The 24,190-nt window shown below is 36.9% G+C and overlaps 1 protein-coding gene and 1 long non-coding RNA gene across 8 annotated transcripts in view; one reads left to right on the top strand and one right to left on the bottom strand.

Annotated features, from left to right (window-relative positions):
* ATP8B4 (ATPase phospholipid transporting 8B4 (putative)) overlaps positions 1–24,190 on the top strand; it is a 258,876-nt gene that overhangs the window by 6,015 nt on the left and 228,671 nt on the right. For all 7 annotated transcript variants that reach the window (XM_027096598.1, XM_027096596.1, XM_027096604.1 and 4 more), the window contains exon 2: positions 10,316–10,384. In XM_027096598.1, coding sequence (XP_026952399.1) covers positions 10,357–10,384 — 28 coding nt within the window. In that variant the 5' untranslated portion in view covers positions 10,316–10,356. The remainder of the gene's footprint in view (positions 1–10,315; positions 10,385–24,190) is intronic.
* On the bottom strand, positions 8,993–21,703 carry LOC113614801 (uncharacterized). Its single transcript, XR_003430732.1, has 3 exons — positions 21,675–21,703; positions 12,120–12,128; positions 8,993–9,250 (listed from the first exon to the last, which is right to left on the bottom strand). It is a non-coding gene; the product is annotated as an uncharacterized LOC113614801 (long non-coding RNA).

Below are 24,190 nucleotides of genomic sequence, written 5' to 3'. Positions count from 1 at the left end.
GAATCATAATATGACCAGTATGCACTCTTCTGCTCACAGCTGCTTAAGTAGCTGCGTAAGTAGCATTTCCAACTTGGATATGTTGTTATGTCCTCAATCTCAAGGTATCTGAAACCAACTTCTTATCTTCCCTAAACAAATTGGAGTTTTCTCTTTACTTTGCCATTTTTTCCATTAGAAGAATTACTTTCTGTGACCAAGATTCAAAACCTGAACTTGAAATGTAAAAAAACCCAAATTCTTCATGCAAGCGTCACTCTCAATCTTTTCCCAAAAAAGTGATCAGTTAAATGAATTAATATACGTAAAACACTTAGCTATTATTTTGGTTACATTTACCTCTCTTCTTACTTTCCCCAGACCTGTCTTTCTTGTAAAAACCCACTAAGACTTTCACACAAGAAAACCACCATTTTAATCCCTTGCATAAGATGAAGGCAAAGGTAAGATAAAACCTATTCAGCAACTTACCTTTTTCTATTTATTCTGCTTTGGGGTGATTTCATAAAAGGAGGAATGTGGAATGTTTTTATGTAAACAGTGTTTGCTTCAGTACTTGTAAATGTTGAATTTCAAAATCCTAAGTTCCTACTTCTAGAGCTAGATTTCGTTTTAACAAAACCTTCTTTGTCACCTGATTTTTTTTCAGTGTATTTCCGTAGACGCTCACTGATCTGAAAGTTCAATAAAAGATGGCTTTTTCTTTACTCTGACATCCTTTAGAGGTGGAGCGAGTGTCAGCTGGGGTATTTTGGTGAATTGATAAGTGTACAACAATAAAAGGACAGAGTTTTACTTCCTAAAATTTACACTAGAATCTGCTACATTAATATGAATCCTCCATTAAATATACCTGGGTTGCTGCTTTTAAAAGGAAAAGATTGGATTGTAGGAAACGTGGACTTGAATCCTTAGTTTTTGTTGTAACCACATGTCTTAGAGAGTAAAAACACTTGAATAAGATCATTAATAAGAAACACTTTTCACAAACCTTAGAGAAATATTGTTTAATTCGTACAACAGTAATTATATTATCACTCTGGATTAAATATGAAATAGAGAATATTTTCTACAAAAATAAAAATGGCTAAAGTTAAAAAATGGATTTATTCATTATTTTAAAGATAAAAGGTTTCAAAGATACTTTGGAAGATGGTATTAGAGAAATTAAAAGCAAATAATTGGATGGTTTAAAGGTAATTTTAGGAAGGATATGGTTTTGCTTTATGTTTAATTGTCTAGGGGCTTTTAAAGTGAAAAGTGCTTATAGGAAGATCTAAAATAAGAGACAGAAGGGTTTACATGGATATTTTCTCTTTAGTTACCTTTATATTACACAAATATATATTTAAGTTCATCCTTTGTTCTGGCTGTCTGTTAGTGCTAATCCCTCAAAGCAGTCTAGCAAACCAATAAGGAGAAAGAAAGAAAACGTTGGCCAGTGGCCGGTACTCCAAATAACTTCCTGAGAGATTGAGTTTCTTTCTTCTGCCTGCATTCCCATTGCTACCTGTCAGGGTGGAGAGTCCCTTTTGCCATCCTACTTAAAGAATCATTCTTTTCACCAGCTCGAGGGACTCTGAGCCCATGAAAACAGAAGATGTTTACTTAGTCTCCAGAGAGAGTTTTCAAGCCCTAACTAGTTGGCTTAGAACTTGCTGATGAGCCTTAACCCTCTGGCCAGATGGGGCCACCAGATCAAGGTGTCGTTGTCACAGAATCCATTCATCCTTCTCCATGTTGCCAATTTGTATCGGTTGTGACTATTTGTTGGAACAAAGATAGTCCCTCATGGATAAAAACCCCGCTTTTGTCCATGTTATTTCTCACAGAAAGGCTTTTCCTCAAAAAATCCTTTCTGTGCATCTTCTTTTAGAGCCAGAGTGCCTCCTCTTGCCCTTCTACCCCAAGATTTGCAAATTCCTCCTCCTTTCTTGTGCTGTTCAGTTTGCCTGCAACACTCTTCCTATTGCTAACCAAATACTTCTCATTTTTTGAGGTTCTTCCTAGGCTGGAGGTGGGGGATGCACAGGATGATAGGGACCAGCCAGAGGTAGGGAGCAGCTAAGAAAGCCATGACGGTTCCCAGTTTGGGAAGATCTAAGATGTTCTTGAACTTGGGGTTGGGGTCTAGGAAGGGATAGTTGCTAAAAGGGAAATGCCTTTTAGCATCTGGAAGCCCTTGCTTCATTCCTCATAGACACTGAGAACATTAATCATTCTTTCATTTAGCAAATTTTTATTGAGCACTGCCACATGCCAGGCGTGCATTTGACACTGAAGATACAACTATGGACAACACAGATCGGGTCTCTGCCCCACTGGAGTTTGTAGACGAATGGGAAAACAGCCAATATAATAGGCAAATACATCCTAGAATGATAAGGGCTCTGAAATTGGAAGCTCTGGATTCTATGGGAGCACATAGGAGGTGCTCTTACCTCTGATTTGGGGGACCAGGGGAGAACTCCTAGAGGAAGTGATGTATGAGTTGATATTGAAAAGATGAGTACAAGTTAGGTGAAGGGGATGGCGATGGGGTTAGATTATGACAGGCAGAGGGAAGAGCATGTGTCAAGGCCCTCAAATAGAAAGAAGCTGAGTTATTTCTGTAGTATAGACATGGGGGGGGTGCAAGGAAGAATGGGGGCTGTAAGGAGAGTGATGAGAAATCAGGGTAGAAAGACTAGCAGGGACCAGGTTGCAGAGGGGCCAAGGAGTCATGCTGCAATTTGATCTTTTTTCTAAGGCCGGTGGGATGTTATTGAAGGGTTTTAAGCAGGGGTGTGATATGATGCCATTTAATTTTTATAAAGATCACTGTGGCTTCAGTGTGGACCCTGGTCTATGGGTGGCCAAGGCTGGAGCGGGGAAACCTGTTAGAAGGAATGCAGGGTCAGCAGGCATGTCCTAGAGGCATCTGCTGCCTAAGACTGGGGTAGGGGGAGCAGTGAGGAGGGGGCGGGGGGGATTGTTTTAGGCAGCCTTGGTGGCAGTTGGTAGAAGGCATGGGAAGAAGAACAGAAGAGTTATTGATGGGTTATATTTGAGGACCTATCCCTGCTTCTAGCAGCGCCTGGCAGTAGTACTCCCATCTTGTTGGATTCATCAGTTTTAGTGACTGGTTCCTGGAAAAGCAGTGGGTTTTACAAAGTGTTGATGGCCCTACTTGTCAGGGGCACCCCAGGGGTGGCTATTCTCTCAGTGGGCTGCTGCTTTTCCTGGAGGTGGTGGAAGGGAACTCATGAATCTGGGAGCACAACAGGGAGAAATATTGATGGTTTCAGGCCTTTTAGACACTAGAAATTTGTAATGCAACAGTAGGTGTTGATGAAATTCCTCTGCATCCTCCTTTCTTGTAACTGCTAAGCCATAAGTGCTGTTCTTCCTCTTTTATGGTCTCCATATGACTGACCAGCTTCTTCTTTCATGGGTGTTTAATGCATCCTGCCACACCACGTCTTTGAGCAGGAACAAACAAGTCATTTCTCTTTCTAACCTAAAGAGTATGAATTCAGAACCTCTGCCTACCCTGTCATGTGTTTGCGAAGGTGCTTCAGTTCATTTCCATGGTCCTTTGGGTTCTAAATGTTGAAGTTATTTGTTTGCCCTTTATTTATTCACTCTAAATCCTTAATAGAGTTTACCACGTGAAGGAAATTAGACATGTAGGGAAAAAAATAAAAGATAATAATGACATTATTTCTGCCCCCTATTTAATTATTTCTAAATAACTTTTTTTCTTCCAGTTTTATTGAGAAATAATTAACATACAGCACTGTATAAGTTTAAGGTGTATAGCATAATGATTTGACCCACATCATGGAATGATTACTACAGTAAATTTAGTGAACGTCCATCATCTCATATTAGATAAAAAAATTTTGAAAAGTTGTTTTTCTTGTGATGAGAACTCAGGATTTATTCTCCTCATGACTTTTATATATAACACACATCAGTGTTAATTATATGAATCATGTTGTACGTTACATCCCTAGTACTTACTATCTTCTAACTGGAAATTTGTACATTTTAATCACTTTTATCCAATTCCCCCTCCTCCCACCCCCTGCCTCTGGTAATCACAAATCTGATCTCTTTTTCTGAGAGTTCGTTGTTTTTTTTGTTTTTGTTTGTTGTTTTTTTGCGGTTCGCAGGCCTCTCACTGTTGCAGCCTCTCCTGCTGCGGGGCACAGGCTTCGGACGCGCAGGCTCAGCGGCCATGGCTCACGGGCCCAGCCGCCCCGCGGCATGCGGGATCCTCCCGGACCGGGGCATGAACCCGTGTCCCCTGCATCGGCAGGCGGACTCCCAACCACTGCGCCACCAGGGAAGACCCCGTTGTTTGTTTTTTGAAGTATAATTGACCTACAACACTGTGTTGGTTCCTGGTGCACAGCACAGTGATTGCATATTTCTGTACATTACAAAATGATCACCATGATAAGTCTAGTTACCATCTATCACCATGCAGAGATATTATATTACTATTGACTATATTCCCCACACAGTACATTTCATCCTCATGACTCATTTTGTCACTGGAAGTTTATACCTCTTAATCTCCCTATTTCACTCATCCTCCCTCCCCTTGCCCCTCTCCCCCACAACTATCTGTTTGTTCTCTGTACCTATGAGTCTGTTTCTGTTTCATTATATTTGTTCATTTGTGTTGCCCAGTAAGTGAAATCATACAGTATTTGTCTTATTTCACTTAGCGTAATACCCTCTAGGTCCTTCTATATTGTCAAAACTGGCAAGATTTCATTCTTTTTTATGGCTGAATAGTATTCCATTGCATATATACATTACATCTTCGTTATCCATTCATCTATCAATGGGTACTTAGGTTGCTTCCATATCGTGGGTATTGTAAATAATGCTGTGATGAACATAAGGGTGCTTTATGTCTTTTTTAAAAAATAAATTTATTTTTATTTATTTATTTTTGGCTACATTGGGTCTTCGTTGCTGCACACAGGCTTTCTCTAGTTGCGCTGAGCGGGGGTTACTCTTCGTTGCAGTGTGCAGGCTCCTCATTGCGGTGGCTTCTCTTGTTGCAGAGCATGGGCTTCAGTAGCTACAGCACATGGGCTCAGCAGTTGTGGCTTGCAGGGTCTAGAGCGCAGGCTCAGTAGTTAATAGCACATGGGCTTAGTTGTTCCGTGGCATGTGGTATCTTCCCAGAACGGGGCTCGAACGCATGTGCCCTGCATTGGCAGGCGGATTCTTAACCACTGATCCACAAGGGAAGTCCCTCACTGTAGTTTTGATTTGCATTACCCTGCTGATTCATGATGTTGAGCATCTTTTCATGTGTCTGTTTGCCATCTGTATGTCTTCTTTGGAAAAATGTCTCTTCGGGTCTTCTGACCACTTTTTAATGGGTTTTTTTTTTTTTTTTTGATGTTGAGTTGTATGAGTTCTTTGTATATTTTGGATATTAACCCCTTATCAGATATATCATTTACAAATATCTTCTCCAGTGCAGTAGGTAGCCTTTTTGTTTTGTTGATAGTTTCTTCCACTGTGCAAAAGCTTTTTAGTTTGATGTAATTCCATTTTTTGCTTATGTTTCCCTTCCCTATTATCTTACTAAGTAAAGTAAGCCAGACAGTGAAATACAAATATCATATGACATCAATTCTTTGTGGCATCTAAAAGAAAAAAAAGACACAAATGATCCTATTTCCAAACAGAAAGAGACTCACAGACACAGAAAACAAACTTATGGCTGCCAAATAGGAGAGAGGGTGGGAGAAGGATTATATTAGGAGGCTGGCATTAACAGATACACACTACTATGTGTAAAATAGATAGCCAACAAGGACCTACTGTATAGTACAGGGAACTATACTCAATAGTATGTAACAATCTATAAGGGAAAAGAATCTGAAAAAGAATATACATATATATTGATATTGATGTAATTTATGTCAGAGTGTTCTGCCTATGTTTTCTTCTAAGAGTTTTATAGGATCTGGCCCTTACATTTACATCTTTAATCAATTTTGAGTTTAGTTTTGTGTATGATGTTAGAGAATGCTCTAATTTCATTCTTTTACATGTAGCTGTTCAGTTTTCCCAGCACCACTTATTGAAGACTCTCTTTTCTCCATTGTATTCTTACCTCCTTTGTCATAGATTAATTGACCATAGGTGAGTCGGTTTATTTCTGGGCTTTTTATCCTGTTTCAGTGATCTATATCTCTGTTTTTGAGCCAGTACCATATTGTCCTGATTACTGTAGCTTTGTACTATAGTCTTAAGCCAGGGAGCCTGATTCCTGCAACTGCTTTTCTTTCTCAAGATTGGTTTCACTATTTGAGGTCTTTCATGTTTCCATACAAATTTAAAAAATTTTGCTTCTAGTTCTGTGAAAAATGCCTTTGATAATTTGATAAGGATTGAATTGAGTTTGTAAACTGCCTTGGGTAGTATGGTCATTTTGACAGTATTGATTCTTCCAATTCAAGAACATGGTATATCTTTCTAGCTGTTTATGTCTCCTTTGATTTCTTTCATCAGCATCTTACAGTTTTTGGAGTACAGGTCTTTTGCCTTGTTAAGTAGGTTTATTCCTAAGTATTTTATACTTTTTAATGCGATGGTAAATGGGATTTTCTTAATTTTTCTTTCTGATCTTTCATTATTAGTGTATAGGATTGCACCAGATTTCTGTGTATTAATTTCTTTTCCTGCAAATTTACTGAATTCATTGATGAGCTCTAGTAGTTTTCTGGTAGCATCTTTAGGATTTTCAATGTATAGTTTCATGTCATCTGCAAACAGTGACAGTTTTACTACTTTTCCAATTTGTATTCCCTTTATTTATTTTTCTTCTCTGATGGCTGTGGCTAGGACTTTCAAAACTATGTTGAATAAAAGTGATGAGAGTGGACATCCTTGTCTTTTTCTTGATCTTAGAGGAAATGCTTTCATTTTTTCACCATTGAGTATGATGTTAGCTATAGGTTTGTGGTATATGGTCTTTATTATATTGAGGTAGGTTCCCTCTGTGCCCACATTCTGGAGGGTTTTTATCAGAAATAGGTGTTGAATTTTGTCAAAAGCTTTTTCTGCATCTATTGAGATGATCATATGGTTTTTATTCTTCAATTTGTTAATGTGGTACATCACACTGATTGATTTGCAGATATTAAAAAGTCCTTGCATCCTTGGGATAAATCCCTCTTGATCATGGTGTATGATCCTTTTAATGTATTACTGGGTTTGGTTTGCTGGTATTTGTTAAGGATTTTTATGTCTATGTTCATCAGTGATATTGACCTGTAATTTTCTCTTTTTGATGGTAGCTTTGTCTGGATTTGGTATCAGGGTGATGGTGGCCACATAGAATGAATTTGGGAGTGTTCCTTCCTCTGCAATTTTTTGAAATAGTTTCAGAATGTTAGGTGTTAGCTCTTCTCTAAATGTTTGATAGAATTCACCTGTGAAGCCATCTGTTCCATGACTTTTGTTTGTTGGGAGTTTTTAATCACAGATTCAATTTCAATACATACAATTGGTCTAGTCATATTTTCTATTTCTTACTGGTTCAGTCTTGGGAGATTGTACCATTCTAAGAATTTGCCCATTTCTTCTAGGTTGTCCTTTTCATTGGTGTATAGTTGCTTGTAGTAGTCTCTTATGATCCTTTGAATTTCTGTGGTGTCAGTTGTAATTTCTTCTTTTCATTTCTGATTTTATTGATTTGGGCCCTCTCCCTTTTTTTCTCGATGACTCTGGCTAAAGTGTTATCAATTTTATTTATCTTTTCAACTCTTAGTTTATTGGTCTTTGCTATTTTTTTCTTTGTCTCTATTTCATTTATTTTTGCTCTGATCTTTGTGATTTCTTTCCTTCTGCTAACTTTGGGTTTTATGTGTTCTTCTTTCTCTAGTTGCTTTAGGTGTAAGGTTAAGTTGTTTGTTTGAGATTTTTCTTGTTTCCTGAAGTAAGCTTGTATCACTATAAACTTCCATCTAAGAACTGCTTTTGCCACATCCCATAGGTTTTGGATTGTTGTGTTTTCATTTTCATTTGTCTCTAGGTATTCTTTTTATTTCCTCTTTGATTTCTTCAGTGAGCCATCAGTTGTTTCATAGCATATTGTTTAGCCTCTATGTGTTTGTGTTTTTGCATTTTTTTCTTGTAATTGATTTCTAATCTCATAGTGTAGTGGTCGGAAAAGATGCTTGATATGATTTCAGTTTTCTTAAGTTTACCAAGGCTTCCTTTGTGGCCCAGCATGTGATCTGTTCTGGAGAATGTTCCATGTACACTTGAAAAGAAGGTGTATTCTTCTGCTTTTGGATGGAGCACTCTATAAATATCAATTAAGTCCATGTGTTCTAATGTGTCATTTAAGGCCTGAGTTTCCTTATTGATTTCCAGTCTCGATGATCTGTCCATTATATAAGTGGAGTGCTCTATTATTGTATTATTGTATTGTGGTCGATTTCTGTTATTGTATTGTGGTCGATTTCTCCTTTATGTCTGTTAACATTTGCCTTATGTATTGAGGTGTTCCTCTGTTGAGTGCATATATATTTATAATTGTTATATCTTCTTCAGTTGAGCCCTTGATCATTATGTAGTGTCATTTGTCTATTGTAACAGTCTTTATTTTAAACTCTATTTTGTCTGATATGAGTATTGCTGCTCCAGCTTTCTTTTGATTTCCATTTGCATGGAATACCTTTTTCCATCCCCTCACTTTCAGTCTCTAGATCTGAAGTGGGTCTTTTATAGACAACATATGTATGGGTCTTATTTTTGTATTCATTCAGCCAGTCTATTTCTTTTGGTTTGAGCATTTAATCCATTTACAGTTAAGTTAATTATTGATATGTATGTTCTTATTGCCATTTAAAAAAATATTTTGGATTTGTTTTTGTAGGTCTTTTATTCCTTTTCTCTTTTGTTCCCCTCTCTTGTGATTTGATGATTATATTGTTGTGTTTGGATTCTTTTTCTTTTTTGTGTGTATATCTATTTTAGATTTTTCATTTGTGGTTACCATGTGGTTTTGATATAGCAGTCTATATGTATACATGATTGTTTTAAGTTGCTGGTCTCTTAATTTCAAATGCATCTCAAATATCCTGCATTTTTGCTCTCCTTCTCTCACAATTACTGTTTTGATACCGTATTTGTGTGTAGATGATTTCCTACCCTTACTGTATGTTCACCTGTACTGGTGAGCTTTACCATTTTGTAATTTTCCTGTTTCTAGCTGTTGCCTCTTCTATTGAAAGAGTTCCTTTAGCATTTGGTGGTGCTGAATTCTTCTAGCTTTTTTTTGTCTGTAAAGCTTTTGATTTCTCCATCAATTCTGAATGAGAGACATGCTGGGTAGTGTATTCTTGGTTGTCAGTTTTTCCCTTTCATCACTTTAAATGTATCGTTCCACTCCCTTCTGGCTTGTAGAGTTTCTGCTGAAAAATCAGCTCATAGTGTCATGGGGATTCCCTTGTATGTTATTTGTTGCTTTTCCTTTGTTGCTTTGGATATTTTCTCTTTGTCTTTAGTTTTTGTCAGTTTGATTACTATGTGTCTTGGCGTGTTCCTTGTTCAATTAATTCTATATGGGACTCTGCACTTCCTGGACTTGGGTGACTGTTTTGGGAAGGAATTACTTTTGGTACTTGAATAAAAGGCAGGTAATGGAGTGTCACCTCTGAGATATTCTGATTCACAGGGTTTTGGATATGTTAGAAAATTTGGCTCCATTTTAATGCCAAATTGAATATTACACTTGTGCTTACCTTACATTCTTCCATATAGCCGCCATAATACAAATAGATAATTTTTGTATAGAATTATTTGTTTCCTTAAAAATTTTTTAAATTGAAATATAATTGATTTAAAATGGTGTGTTACTTTCAAGTGTACAGCAAAGTGATTCAGATAGATATATATATATATATATATATATATTCTTTTTTAGATTCTTTTCCATTAGAGGTTATTACAAGATATTGAATATAATTCCTGTACTATACAGCAGGTCCTTGTTGGTTATATATTTTATATATAGTAGTGTGTATATTTTAATCCCAAACTCCTAATTTATCCATTCCTCCTTTCTCCTTTGGTAACCATAAGTTTGTTTTCTATGTCTGTGAGTTACAGAATTATTCTTATCTTGTTAGATTTAAGTCTCATAAATGGAGTCTGTTATTCCTTACTGTGTTAATGACTTCCTAGTCATCTAGATTTGACTAAGAAGAAAGCTGAATGATGGCAATTTATGGTTAATGAGCATTTCTCAAATACTAATGTTGTGTACATTTCTTGTTTTCTTATGTAGGCCAGCTGTTGAGGCCTGGTGAAAAAAAATCAGGTGCAATAATGTTCTGCAGTAAAAAGAAATCACTTGGTAAGTATTGAGTTCTTTAGGTGACACAAAGCAAATATGATTTTTTAATATTTATTTTAATTTCACAGAGGTGTAATTTATAAACAAAAACCACACAGATCTTAAGTGTTCCATTTGATGAACTTTAAAGGCTGTATGTAAATGTGTAAGTACCACCAAAAAGCAAGAGTTAGAACGTTTCTATTACCTGAGAAAGTTCCCTTGTGCCCCTTTTTATTCATCCTCCCTGTGTTCTACACAACCACCTTCTGATTTCTAACAGATTGGTTTTGCCTGTTTTTGAAATCGATATAAATGAAATCATACAGCATGTATTCTTGTATCTTGCTTCTTTCACTCAGCATAAGGTTTTTTTGACATATATCCATATGGTTGTATATATCAGTAGTTTGTTCCTCTTCATTTTTTCTTTTAAAACAGTATTCCATTGTATAAATACACCAACACTTAAGACTAAGTTCATATGTTTAGAAATAATTTGGATTCATGATGGCAAGTAACACACTTTGTTTTTGGTTGAGTAATTGGTCTAGCTGAACAGTGTTAATAGTATTCCAATTTTTAAAAATACAGCATCCTGACCAGAGAGTATTAATCTTGTCTTATGTCTTGTTAGTCAGCAACAGAGTATTGTGTAGTTTTTCCTTCAATGGAAATGTATTCAGTTTATTACTGCTATTTTCTTTATTATTTTTAAAACTTTAATTATTTTTTTTATGGCTGCATTGGGTCTTAGTTGTGGCACATGGGATCTTCATTGAGGCATGTGGGATCTTTTGTTGTAGTGCGTGGGCTCTTCGTTGAGGTGTGCAGCCTCCTCTCTAGTTGTGGCGTGCGGGTTTTCTCTTCTCTAGTTATGGCATGCAGGCTCCAGGGTGCAGGGGCTCTGTAGCTGGCAACATGTGGGCTCTCTAGTTGAGGCGTGCAAGCTCAGTAGTTGTGGCAAGTGGGCTTAGTTGCCTCACAGCATGTGGGATCTTAGTTCCCCGACCAGGGATCGAACCCGCATCACCTGCATTGGAAGGCAAATTCTTTACCACTGGACCATCAGGGAAGTCCCTATTTTCTTTATTTTTGACTATGGACTTGTTAGAGACCAAAGGCTGGATTAGAGTATATCTAATACCCTACCCCTCCTTCTAATCATCTCTGACAGGTGATTAAGCTATTTTGATAGGCAATTATTTCATGGTTCAGTCTGTTCCCTTGTTGGACACATTCATTGCAACGTTCAGTCTCATAATGAGCTGAAATCTGTCTCAATGTAGTTCGCACCCATAGGTCATTAGTTATGCCCTCTGGGGCAATACTTTCATATTCCCAGTGCCAATTTAAGAGTCTAGAATTATTGTCATCATGTTTTTCTTTTTCAAATAAAATGATTTATTTATATCCAGTCACTGGTATAATCTTAATAGTGTAAACAATAGATTAACCAGTTTTGACAGGGACAAGTTTCCAACAGAATATATTGTTGCAAGGTTTTGATAAGTTCATTCTCACTCTTTTAAAATAATTTGTACATATATGTGAATGTATATAAAATAAGCAATTTTTTATAAATAAAAATAAGAAAATAGAAGTGACTGTAATTGGACAATCCAGAGATAAACACTCCAATTCAGTGACCTCTATTAATACATTAATGTATATTCATCCATATATTCCCAAACAGAACTATGGTGTGCATTACTTTGAACCTGCTCTTAAAACATAATATTGTAATCATAGATACCTTTTCTGTCTTTAAACCTTTCTCTATAACATTATTCTCTTTTACATTTTCCTCTAACTTTTAATTTTGAAAATATTTGATTTTACAAAAAAATTAAAACACCCAAATACCTTTCACCTAAATTCTACAATTATTACCATTTTGCCACATTTGCCTCCTCTCCTTCCCCTCACTGCCACCAGCACACACCCACACACATGCACACACATACACTTTTTGTTGTCATTAGGATATTTGAAAGTAAGTTGTAGACATCATGACTCTTACCCCCAAATATTTTTTTAAACATCTTTATTGGAGTATAACTGCTTTACAATGTTGTGTTAGTTTCTGCTGTATAACAAAGTGAATCAGCTATATGTATACATATATTCCCATATCTCCTTCCTCTTGCATCTCCCTCCCACCCTCCCTATTCCACCCCAAATATTTCAGTACCGATCTCCTAAGAACAAGGACATTCTCCTACTTAACTACAACATCATCACTACACCTAAGAAATGTAACATTGATGAATAAGTAACATACATTCCATTTTTCAGTTTTCTCAATTGTCTCCATGTCTCATGTCTCAGAGCTTGTTTTTATTTTTGGCACAATATTTAACCAATGTTCACACATTGTGTTTGGCTTTTAATCCCTTTATTTTCTTTTAGATTTAGAATAGTTTTTCATTATATTGAATTTTGGAAAAGTCCAGTCCAGCACCTAAATCTATTTGGATTGAATATTTTGGACACAAATACTATATAGATTATATATAAATATTTATAAATTTTATTTATTTATTTTTGGCTGCATTGGGTCTTCATTGCTGTGCACTGGCTTTCTCTAGTTGCAGTGAGCGGGGGCTACTCTTTTTGCGGTGTGCAGGCTTCCATTGTGGTGGCTTCTCTTGTTGCTAGCATGGGCCCTAGGCACATGGGCTTCAGTAGCTGTGCCATGCAGGCTCAGTAGCTGTGGCGCATGGGCTTAGTTGCTCCATGGCATGTGGGATTTTCCTGGACCAGGGCTTGAACCCATGTCCCCTGCATTGGCAGGGAGATTCTTAACCATAGCGCCACCAGGGAAGCCCAATACTTGTTTTTTTAAATGGACAATTAATAAATTAGTTACTTGAAACTGTTTTGATGGGGAATGCAACTTGCTGATCTTCCTCATATAGAATTTCGTTTTACAGTCAGTCATAGGTATTTGTAATGAGCTGTAAATAGCTCATTTGTAAATAGCTGTGTAATGAGGCTAAATGTTTTAGCTACATAGCTGGGTCTGTATCCACTGTGGTGCTGATTGGCAGAGAAAGCTGAGGTCAGTTCCTTCCTCTTGGACTTGTTAGAATGGCCAAATGACTTGAGGGACTGACATTGGTGTCACCATCATTTATATCATCGTGATTGGGAATGAGGCCTCTTTAGGTTATATCACTTCCTATAGATCTGGTTATAGACTGGAGACCTTTTTCAATCTAAAATATTCATTTACTTATTCAGTTAGTCAGCAAATATTTTTGAGTGCCTGTGATATGCTAGGTAGTGCCCACTTTTCTTGACTTCACGTAGCTTTTTATGATTCAATAAAACACATGTATCCTCACACAAATAAGTTTACAGTAACAGTGATAACTTAATAACAGTTTACTAAACGTTGCTACCAGTATATTTTCCAGAGAAGCACAGAATAAAGAACTTCTAATCAACCTGGGGTTGTCAGGGGGAAAATCATGCAGAAGTGATATTTTACCTCAATGAGTTATTTAACTGTTGCAGTTATCTGCAACATTTAAGAAAGGTGCACTTAACATTTATATAAACTTCTACAACATTATCAGGAAGCTTGGGACATTGATGATGTATGTCAGAATTTAACAAGCCAACCATGAGTGTTGTGGGAAAACAAAAATTTTCTCCTAGATATATGCTTTATTATTTATTATCTCCATATTCACGTAAATCCCACATTCTGCAAGATGTGAAAAATTCTAATTGACTCAAATATTTAAAACATGCTTACAATCTATTTTCTATTTGTTATTTGTAATTCACCCTTTCTGTATAAGCTCAAATGGGAGGTCCAGAGACAATTACTTTAAAGCGTATATGTGCTTTTCTACAAAACAATCAGGAAGAGCATCGTTCCTGTGTAAAATACCTAATTCAGATTTTAGGTACTTTGGTAATATGGGAAGCAAAAAAAGCAGATAATTTGAGGCTTTCTTTAAGCTAGCTAAAGCTGTTCTTGATTCCAAAATGTGAGGGTTGTGGAGCAACTTGCATTACTCCACAGTGAAGCCCTTACCATGCTCATGGGGTATGGGATGGGAAGAATCAGACCAAGGTCGCATATGTCTTTCATGGGGCCTTCATGGGCCCCTTCCTCCAAAAAATATTAAAAATAATGTTTTACAATTGTGTGGGTATAAAGACAAATATAAGCCAGGTTGGATTCATTATTATATAACCATTATTATTATATTCTTTTTTTTCTTCTAACTTAAAAACAATTTTGTTGGAGTATAGTTGATTTACAATGTTGTGTTAGTTTCAGGTGTACAACAAAGTGAATCAGTTATATATATACATATGTCTACTCTTTCTTTTTTTTTTAGATTCTTTTCCCATATAGATCATTACAGAGTATTGAGTAGAGTTCCCTGTGTTATACAGCAGGTTCTTATTAGTTATCTAATTTATATATAGTAGTGAGTATATGTCAATCCCAATCTCCCAGTTTTTCCCTCCCCCCCCCAACCCCTTATCCCCTCATAACCATAAGTTTGTTTTCTACATCCACGACTCTACTTTGGTTTTGTAAATAAGTTCATTTGTACACTTTTTATTTAGATTCCACATATAAGGGATATCATATGATATTTGTCTTTCTGTGTCTGACTTCACTCAGTATGACAATTGCTGGATCGATCCATGTTGCTGCAGATGGCATTATATTTTGTTCTTTTTTATGGCTGAGTAATATCTGCTAGAATGAGTTTAAACTTTAGCTATGACACATACACAAATATAAATCTATCTTGAACTACCTCATTACAGTGAATAATAAAATAATAAAACTCAGAATAGCAGTCTATGTCATACATATTTATTGTGCTTAGAACATATTTCCAAATACATAGCTCCAATTCTCCATTTCTTTATTATTTAGGATTCCCAAATGTATAATATTAATTGTCATACTTTGGTTTTATAAAAAAATTTCTTAATTGAAAAATTTCATCCCGAGAATTATAATCATTTATTATTAAAAAATGCTTTTATATTCCTTCCACATACCCACACCTTAGAACTCACCTTTAATTTAGTATTTGAGCCAGTATCTGGCATATAGCAAGCACTTAATGAATGGTGGCTGTCATTATTATTTTAAGTAGTTTTATTAAATGCTACTTGAGTTATAGTTCTCTGGTGGACCTACTTCTCAACTAATGTTGCTTTCACTATTCATTTGAACAGAACTTCCTAATTTAAAGGAAAATAAAATTTTTTTATTTCTTGGCTTAATTTTGAAATCTGGATTTTCTTTTGATGGTGGAATGAAATCTGAAAGTTTATGAGACAATCCCAACCATGGTATTTTCTATAAAGAAAATACTTTTAATAATTTAGAAATTAAAATCCTACTATGAATTGTAAATCTACCTTCATGCGGTGAATAAACCAATTAAGACATAACATTTCAGTGATTTTGGCTGGAATGATCTTGTCTCACTGTGGCAGTGCTGGTTGTCTCTTGATAATCTAAACTTTGATTGGTAGTTCATTCATTCATTTATTCATTTATCCATTCATCCAGTCAGCCAGCCAGCCATTTCACAAATACTTACTGAACACTTGTTATGTGCCAGACACTGTTCCAAACAGAAAAAAACAACTGTGGACAAAACAGATTTAAAAAAATAAAAGAACCTTCCATCTGTATGGAGCTTACATTCTTGTGGGGGGAGGGAAAGATAGTCAGCAATATAAATGAATAAGTAAGTCATCTTGTACATTGGAAGTGCTGCAGTTTTAAAAAGGATAATCAGGGAAGGCTGAATTGAGAAAGACATAGTTGAGCAAAGATTTGAAAGAAGTGAGAGGGGAGCTATGTAGTTATCTGGAGGATAAGCATTGTAGGTGGAGGGAGCAGCAAGTGCAAACGCTTCGAGGTGGGAGTGGGCCTGGCATGTCCAAGGAACAACATAGAGGCCACTGTGACTGGAGTTGAATGAGCAGGGGGGAGGGTGGTTATCATGGCTGGATCCAGTTTTTTGAGGCTTTAAACTAATACAAAATTAGGTATGAAAGGACATGTTCATTTAGCATGAGAAAATAAATCCCTATATATCACAAATTTGAAAATCTGAAACATACCATACATTTCACAAAACCCAAAAAAATAACATAATATCTTCATTAATTCACTGCCTGATACACTTTTTTTTTTTTTAATTAATTAATTAATTTATTTATTTATTTTTGGCTGTGTTGGGTCTTCGTTTCTGTGCGAGGGCTTTCTCTAGTTGTGGCAAGCGGGGCCCACTCTTCATCGCGGTGCGCGGGCCTCTCACTATCGCGGCCTCTCTTGTTGCGGAGCACAGGCTCCAGATGCGCAGGCTCAGTAGTTGTGGCTCACGGGCCTAGTTGCTCCGCGGCATGTGGGATCTTCCCAGACCAGGTCTCGAACCCATGTCCCCTGCATTAGTAGGCAGATTCTCAACCACTGCGCCACCAGGGAAGCCCCTGATACACTTTTATAATACCTTTCTTCCTGTATTTTTGGCCCCATATTTTTTGATTGCCTCTTTCATGACCATTATTTTGTTATATAATTTTCTATAGAGACACTAGAAAGATAATTCAATTTTTCCTCTAGCACATTATTTAAATTAATTTTTCTTTTTAAATTGAGGTATAGTTGTTTTACAATGTTGTGTTATTTTCTACTGTACAGCGAAGTGGAGTAGCATGTAATACACAGCAGGTTCTCATTAGTTATCTATTTTATACATATTAGTGTATATATGTCAATCTCAATCTCCCAATTCATGCCCCCCACACCCACCTCTGCTTTTCCCCCTTGGTGTCCATACATTTATTCTCTACATCTGTGTCTCTATTTCTGCCTTGCAAACCGGTTTGTCTGCACCATTTTTCTAGATTCCACGTACATCTGTTAATATACAATATTTGTTTTTCTCTTTCTGACCTACTTTACTCTGTATGACAGTCTGCAGGTCCATCCATGTCTCTACAAATGACCCAGTTTCGTTCCTTTTTATGATTGAGTAATATTCCATTGTATATATGTACCACATCTTCATTTTTCTTTTTAACATCTTTATTGGAGTATAATTGAGTTACAATGGTGTGTTAGTTTCTGATTTATAAAAAAGTCAATCAGCTATACATATACATATATCCCCATATCCCCTCCCTCTTGCATCTCCCTCCCACCCTCCCTATGCCACCCCTCTAGGTGGTCACAGAGCACTAAGCTGATCTCCCTGTGCTATGCGGCTGCTTCCCACTAGCTATCTATTTACATTTGGTAGTGTATATATGTCCATGCCACTCTCTCACTTCGTTCCAGCTTACCCTTCCCCCTCCGCGTTTCCTCAAGTCTGTTATCTACATCTGCGTCTTTATTCCTATCCTGCCCGTAGGTTCTTCAGAAACTTTTTTTTTTTTTTAGATTCCATATATATATATTAGCATACGGTATTTGTTTTTCTCTTTCTGACTTACTTCATTCTGTACGACAGACACTATGTCCATTCACTTCACTACAAATAACTCAATTCCATTTCCTTTTATGGCTGAGTAATATTCCATTGTATATATGTGCCACATCTTCTTTATTCATACGTCTGTTGATGGACATTTAGGTTGCTTCATGACTTGAATATTGTAAATAGTGCTGCAATGAGCATTGGGGTGCATGTGTCTTTTTGAATTATGGTTTTCTCTGGGTATATGCCTGGCAGTGGGATTGCTGGGTCATATGGTAGTTCTATTTACAGTTTTTTAAGGAACCTCCATACTGTTCTCCATAGTGGCTGTATCAGTTTACATTCCTACCAACAGTGCAAGAGGGTTCCCTTTTCTCCACACCCTCTCCAGCATGTATTGTTTGTAGATTTTCTGATGATGCCCATTCTAACCAGTGTGAGGTGATACCTCATTGTAGTTTTGATTTGCATTTCTCTAATAATTAGTGATGTTGAGCAGCTTTTCTATGCCTCTTGGCCATCTGTATGTCTTCTTTGGAGAAATGTACAGTTAGGTCTTCTGCCCATTTTTGGATTGGGTTTTTTGTTTTTTTGATATTGAGCTGCATGAGGTATTTATATATTTTGGAGATTAATCCTTTGTCAGTTGCTTTGTTTGCAAATATTTTCTCCCATTCTAAGGGTTGTCTTTTCATCTTGTTTATGGTTTCCTTTGCTGTGCAAAGCTTTTAAGTTTCATTAGGTCCCATTTGTTTATTTTTGTTTTTATTTCCATTTCTCTAGGAGGTGGGTCAGAAAAGATCTTGCTGTGATTTATGTCAAAGAGTGTTCTTCCTATGCTTTCCTCTAAGAGTTTTATAGTGTCTGGCCTTACATTTAGGTGTTTAATCCATTTTGAGTTTATTTTTGTGTATGGTGTTAGGGAGTGTTCTAACTTCATTATTTTACATGTAGCTGTCCAGTTTTCCCAGCACCAATTATTGAAGACACTGTCTTTTCTCCACTGTATATCCTTTCCTGCTTTGTCATAGATTAGTTGACAATAGGTGGGTTTATTGCTGGGCTTTCTATCCTTTTCCATTAATCTATATTTCTGTTTTTGTGCCAGTACCATGTTGTCTTGATTACTGTAGCTTTGTAGTATAGTCTGAAGCGAGGGAGTCTGATTCCTCCAGCTCCATTTTTTGTTTTTTTTCTTCTCAAGATTTCTTTGACTATTTGGGATCTTTTGTGACTCCATACAAATTTTAAGATTTTTTGTTCTAGTTCTATGAAAAATGCCATTGGTAATTTGATGGGGATTGCATTGAATCTGTAGATTGCTTTGGGTAGTATACTCATTTTCACAATGTTGATTCTTCCAATCCAAGAACACGGTACATCTCTCCACCTGTTTGTGTCATCTTTGATTTCTTTCATTAGTGTCTTATAGTTTTCTGAGTACAGGTATTTTACCTACTTAGGTAGGTTTATTCCTAGGTATTTTATTCTTTTTGTTGCTGTGGTGAATGGGATTATTTACTTAACTGCTCTTTCTGATCTTTCATTGTTAGTGTATAGGAATGCAAGAGATTTCTGTGCATTAATTGTGTATCCTGAAACTTTACCAAATTCATTGATTAGCTCTATTAGTTTTCTGGTAGCATCTTTAGGATTCTCTGTATAGTATCATGTCATCTGCAAACAGTGACAGTTTTATTTCTTCTTTTCCAATTTGTATTCCTTTTATTTATTTTTCCTGTCTGATTCCTGTGGCTAGGACTTTCAAAACTATGTTGAATAATAGTGGTGAGAGTGGACATCCTTGTCTTGTTCCTGATCTTAGAGGAAATTCTTTCAGTTTTTCACCATTGAGAATGTTTTCTGTGAGTTTGTTGTATATGGTCTTTATTATGTTGAGGTAGGGTCCCTCTATGCCCAGTTTCTGGAGAGTTTTTATTATAAATGGGTGTTGAATTTTGTCAAAAGCTTGTTTTCCATCTATTGAGATGATCATATGGTTTTTATTCTTCAGTATTTTACTATGTTGTATCACATTGATTGATTTGCATATGTTGAAGAATCCTTGCATCCCTGGGATAAATCCCACTTGATCATGGTGTATGATCCTCTTAATGTGTTGCTGGATTCTGTTTGATAGTATTTTGCTGAGGATTTTTGCATCTATATTTATCAGTGATATTGGTCTATAATTTTCTTTTTTTCTAGTATTTTTGTCTGGTTTTGGTATCAGGGTGATGGTGGCCTTGTAGAATGAGTTTGGGAGTGTTCCTCCCTCTGCAATTTTTTGGAAGAGTTTGAGAAGGATGGGTGTTAGCTCTTCTCTAAACGTCTGATAGAATTCACCTGTGAAGCCATCTGGTCCTGGACTTTTGTTTGTTGGAAGATTTTTAATCACAGTTACAATTTCATTACTTGTGATTAGTCTGTTCGTATTTTCAATTTATTCCTCGTTCAGTCTTGGAAGGTTATACCTTTCTAAGAATTTGTGCATTTCTTCAGGTTGTTCATTTTATTGGTATATAGTTGCTTGTAGTAGTCTCTTATGATGCTTTTTATTTCTGCGGTGTCCATTGTAACTTCTCCTCTTTCATTTCTAATTGTATTGGTTTGCGTCCTCTCCCTCTTTTTCTTGATGAGTCTGGCTAAAGGTTTTTCAAGTTTGTTTATCTTCTTAAAGAACCAGCTTTTAGTTTTATTGATTTTGGGTATTGTTTTCTTTGTTTGTATTTCATTCATTCCTGCTCTGATCTTTATGATTTCTTTCCTTCTACTAACTTTGGGTTTTGTTTGTTCTTCTTTCTCTAATTACTTTATGTGTAAGGTTAGATAGTTTATTTGAGATTTTTCTTGTTTCTTGAGGTAGGATTGTGTTGCGATAAACTTCCCTCTTAGAAGTGCTTTTGCTGCATCCCATAGACTTTGACTCATCATGTTTTCATTGTCATTTGTCTCTAGATATTTTTTGGTTTCCACTTTGATTTCTTCAGTGATCTCTTGGTTACTTTGTAGTGTATTGTTTAGCCTCCATGTGTTTCTATTATTTTAGTTTTTTTTCTGTAATTGATTTCTAATTTCATAGTGTTGTGGTCAGAAAAGATGCTTGATACAATTTGAATTTTCTTAAATTTACTGAGGTTTGATTTGTGACCTAAGATGTGATCTATCCTGGACAATGTTCTGTGTGCACTTGAAAAGAAAGTGTAATCTGCTGTTTTCTGATGGAATGTCCTATAAATATCAATTAAACCTACTGGTCTGTTGTGTCATTTAAAGCTTGTGTTTCCTTATTAATTTTCTGTCTGGATGATCTGTCCATTGGTGTAAGTGAGGTGTTAAAATCCCCCAGTATTATTGTGTTACTGTCGATTGCCTCTTTTATAGCTGTTAGCAGTTGCCTTATGTATTGAGGTGCTCCTATGTTGGGTGCATATATATTTACAATTGTTATATCTTCTTCTTGGATTGTTCCCTTCATCCTTATGTAGTGTCCTTCCTTGTCTCTTGTAACAGTCTTTATTTTAAAGTATATTTTGTCTGATATGAATATTACTACTCTCTCATTCTCGTGATCTCCATTTGCATGGAATACCTTCTTCCATCCCCTCACTTTCAGGCTGTATGTGTCCCTAGGCCTGAAGTGAGTCTGTAGTAGACAGCATAAATATGGGTCTTGTTTTTGTATCCATTCAGCCAGTCTATGTCTTTCGGTTGGAGCATTTAATCCATTCACATTTAAGGTAATTATCGATAGGTATGTTCCTATTACCATTTTCTTAATTATTTTGGGTTTGTTTTTGTAGGTCCTTTTCTTCTCTTGTGTTTCCCACTTACAGAAGTTCCTTTAGCAATTGTTGTAGCGCTGGTATGGTGGTGTTAAATTTTCTTAGCTTTTGCTTGTTTGTAAAGCTTTTGATTTCTCCATCAAATCTGAATGAAATCCTTGCTGGGTAGGGTATTCTTGGTTGTAGGTTCTTCCCTTTCATCACTTTAAATATATCATGCCACTCCCTTGTGGCTTGCAGGTTTTCTGCTGAGAAATCAGCTGTTAACCTTATGGGAGTTCCCTTGTATGTTGTTTGTTGTTTTTCCCTTGTTGCTTTTAATTATTTTTCTTTGTCTTTACTTTTTTGTCAGTTTGATTATAGTATGTCCTGGTGTGTTTCTCCTTGGGCTTATTCTGCCTGGGACCCTCTGTGCTTCCTGGACTTGGGGGGCTATTTCCTTTCCCATGTTAGGGAAGTTTTCAACTATAATCTCTTCAAAGATTTTCTCAGGTCCTTTCTCTCTCTCTTCTCCTTCTGGGACCCCTATAATGTGATTGTTGGTGTGTTTAATGTTGTCCCAGATGTCTCTTAGGCTGTCTTCATTTCTTTTCATCCTTTTTTCTTCTGTTCCATGCAGTGATTTCCACCATTCTGTCTTCCAGGTCACGTATCCATTCTTCTGCCTCAGTTATTCTGCTATTGATTCCTTCTAGTGTATTTTTCATTTCAGTCATTGTATTGTTCATCTCTTTTTGTTGTTGTTCTTTAATTCTTCTAGGTCTTTGTTAAACATTTCTTGCATCTTCTCAATCATTGCCTCCATTCTTTTTCTGATGTCCTGGATCATCTTCACTATCATTATTCTGAATTCTTTTTCTGGAAGGTTGCCTATCTCCACTTCATTTAGTTGTTTTTCTGGGGTTTTATCTTGTTGCTTCATCTGGAACATAGTCCTCTGCCTTTTCATTTTGTCTATCTTTCTGTAATTGTGGTTTTCCTTCTGTGGGCTTTAGGATTGTAGTTCTTCTTGCTTCTGCTGTCTGGCTTCGCATGGATGAGGCTGTCGAAAAGACTTGTGCAAACTTCCTGATGGGAGGGACTCGTTGTGGGTAGAGCTGGGTGTTACTCTGGTGGGCAGAACTCAGTAAAACTTTAATTTGCTTGTCTGCTGATAGGTGGGGCTGAGTTCCCTCCCTGTTGGTTGTTTGGCCTGAGGTGACCCAGCACTGGAGCATACAGGCTCTTTGGTGGGGCTAATGGTGGACACTGGGAGGGCTCATACCAATGAATACTTCCCAGAACTTCTGCTGCCACTGTCTTTGTCCTTGTGGTGAGCCACAGCTGCCTTCCGCCTCTGCAGGAGACCCTCCAACACTAGCAGGTGCATTTGATTCTGTCTCCTACGGGGTCACTGCTCCTTCCCCTGGGTCCTGATGGGCACACTACTTTGTGTGTGCCCTCCAAGAATGGAGTCTCTGTTTCCCCCAGTCCTGTCAAAGTTCTGCAAACAAATCCCGCTGGCTTTCAACGTCTGATTCTCTGGGGATTCCTCCTCCCATTGCCAGACCCCCAGGTTGGGAAGCCTGACGTGGGGCTCAGAACCTTCACTCCAGTGGGTGGACTTCTGTGGTATAAGTGTTCTCCAGTTTGTGAGTCACTCACCCAGCAGTTATGGGATTTGATTTTATTGTGATTGCACCCCTCCTACTGTCTCATTGCAGCTTATCCTTTGTCTTTGGATGTGGGGTATCTTTTTTGGCGAGTTCCAGTGTCTTCCTGTCAATGATAGTTCAGCATTTAGTTGTCATTCCGGTGCTCTCAAAAGAGGGAGTGAGCGCACGACCCTCTATGCTGCCATCTTGAACTAATGTAAATTAGTTTAAAAATTATGTTAGCTTATGATAGATTAGAATAGTTTTTCAGCTTCATGACTTCGTAATGTCATGTAAAGATTTAGAATTGTCAACCTTGGGAAAACTTCCATCGAGTTTCCTTCATATCTGAGCTGTGACAGATGTACTTACTATATTTAGTACTAGTACAAATTGGTTTGTACTCTATAAGCACAGGAATCCTAATAAATTTTATATTTTGCAATCCCCATGTAAAAAAAATATATGATATGCTTATTACATATAGTATTGAGGATACTCAGCACTTCATTCTCCTAATACTGCTAACATGAGATAAATTCTGTTTTGACTAGTAGTTGATGAAAGTTAAATCTTCCCCATACAATTTTCCATGCGTGATGATTGGAAGAATCCTGTGTAGGCTAACTTCTGGCTCTGTATTGCAAACCTCTGTCTCCTCCATGATCCACATTCTTCTGGTGCCAGGTGCTATCAGACACAGTCATGCTGCCATATGACCGTGGGCCCTGCACCTTCATCTTGCAATGCTGGGTGATTCCCCATGGAGACAGGAGAACCATTCCTACTCTGGGGTGACCACCAGTAAGTTAAATCTATACAGAAGTGACAATGAATCACATAAATACACTCCACTAAACACAAACTCAATGTATTTCCCACTTGAGAGCCCCTCATGTGGATTCCAGCATCATCTCACACGAGGCA

Source organism: Aethalodelphis obliquidens, unplaced genomic scaffold (assembly GCF_003676395.1).
Source record: "Aethalodelphis obliquidens isolate GAN/ISIS:26980383/991018 unplaced genomic scaffold, ASM367639v1 scaffold105, whole genome shotgun sequence".
NCBI classification, from domain to species: Eukaryota; Metazoa; Chordata; class Mammalia; order Artiodactyla; family Delphinidae; genus Aethalodelphis; species Aethalodelphis obliquidens.
Note: the sequence above shows the minus strand (reverse complement) of the source record. Positions and strands in the feature narration are given on the sequence as shown.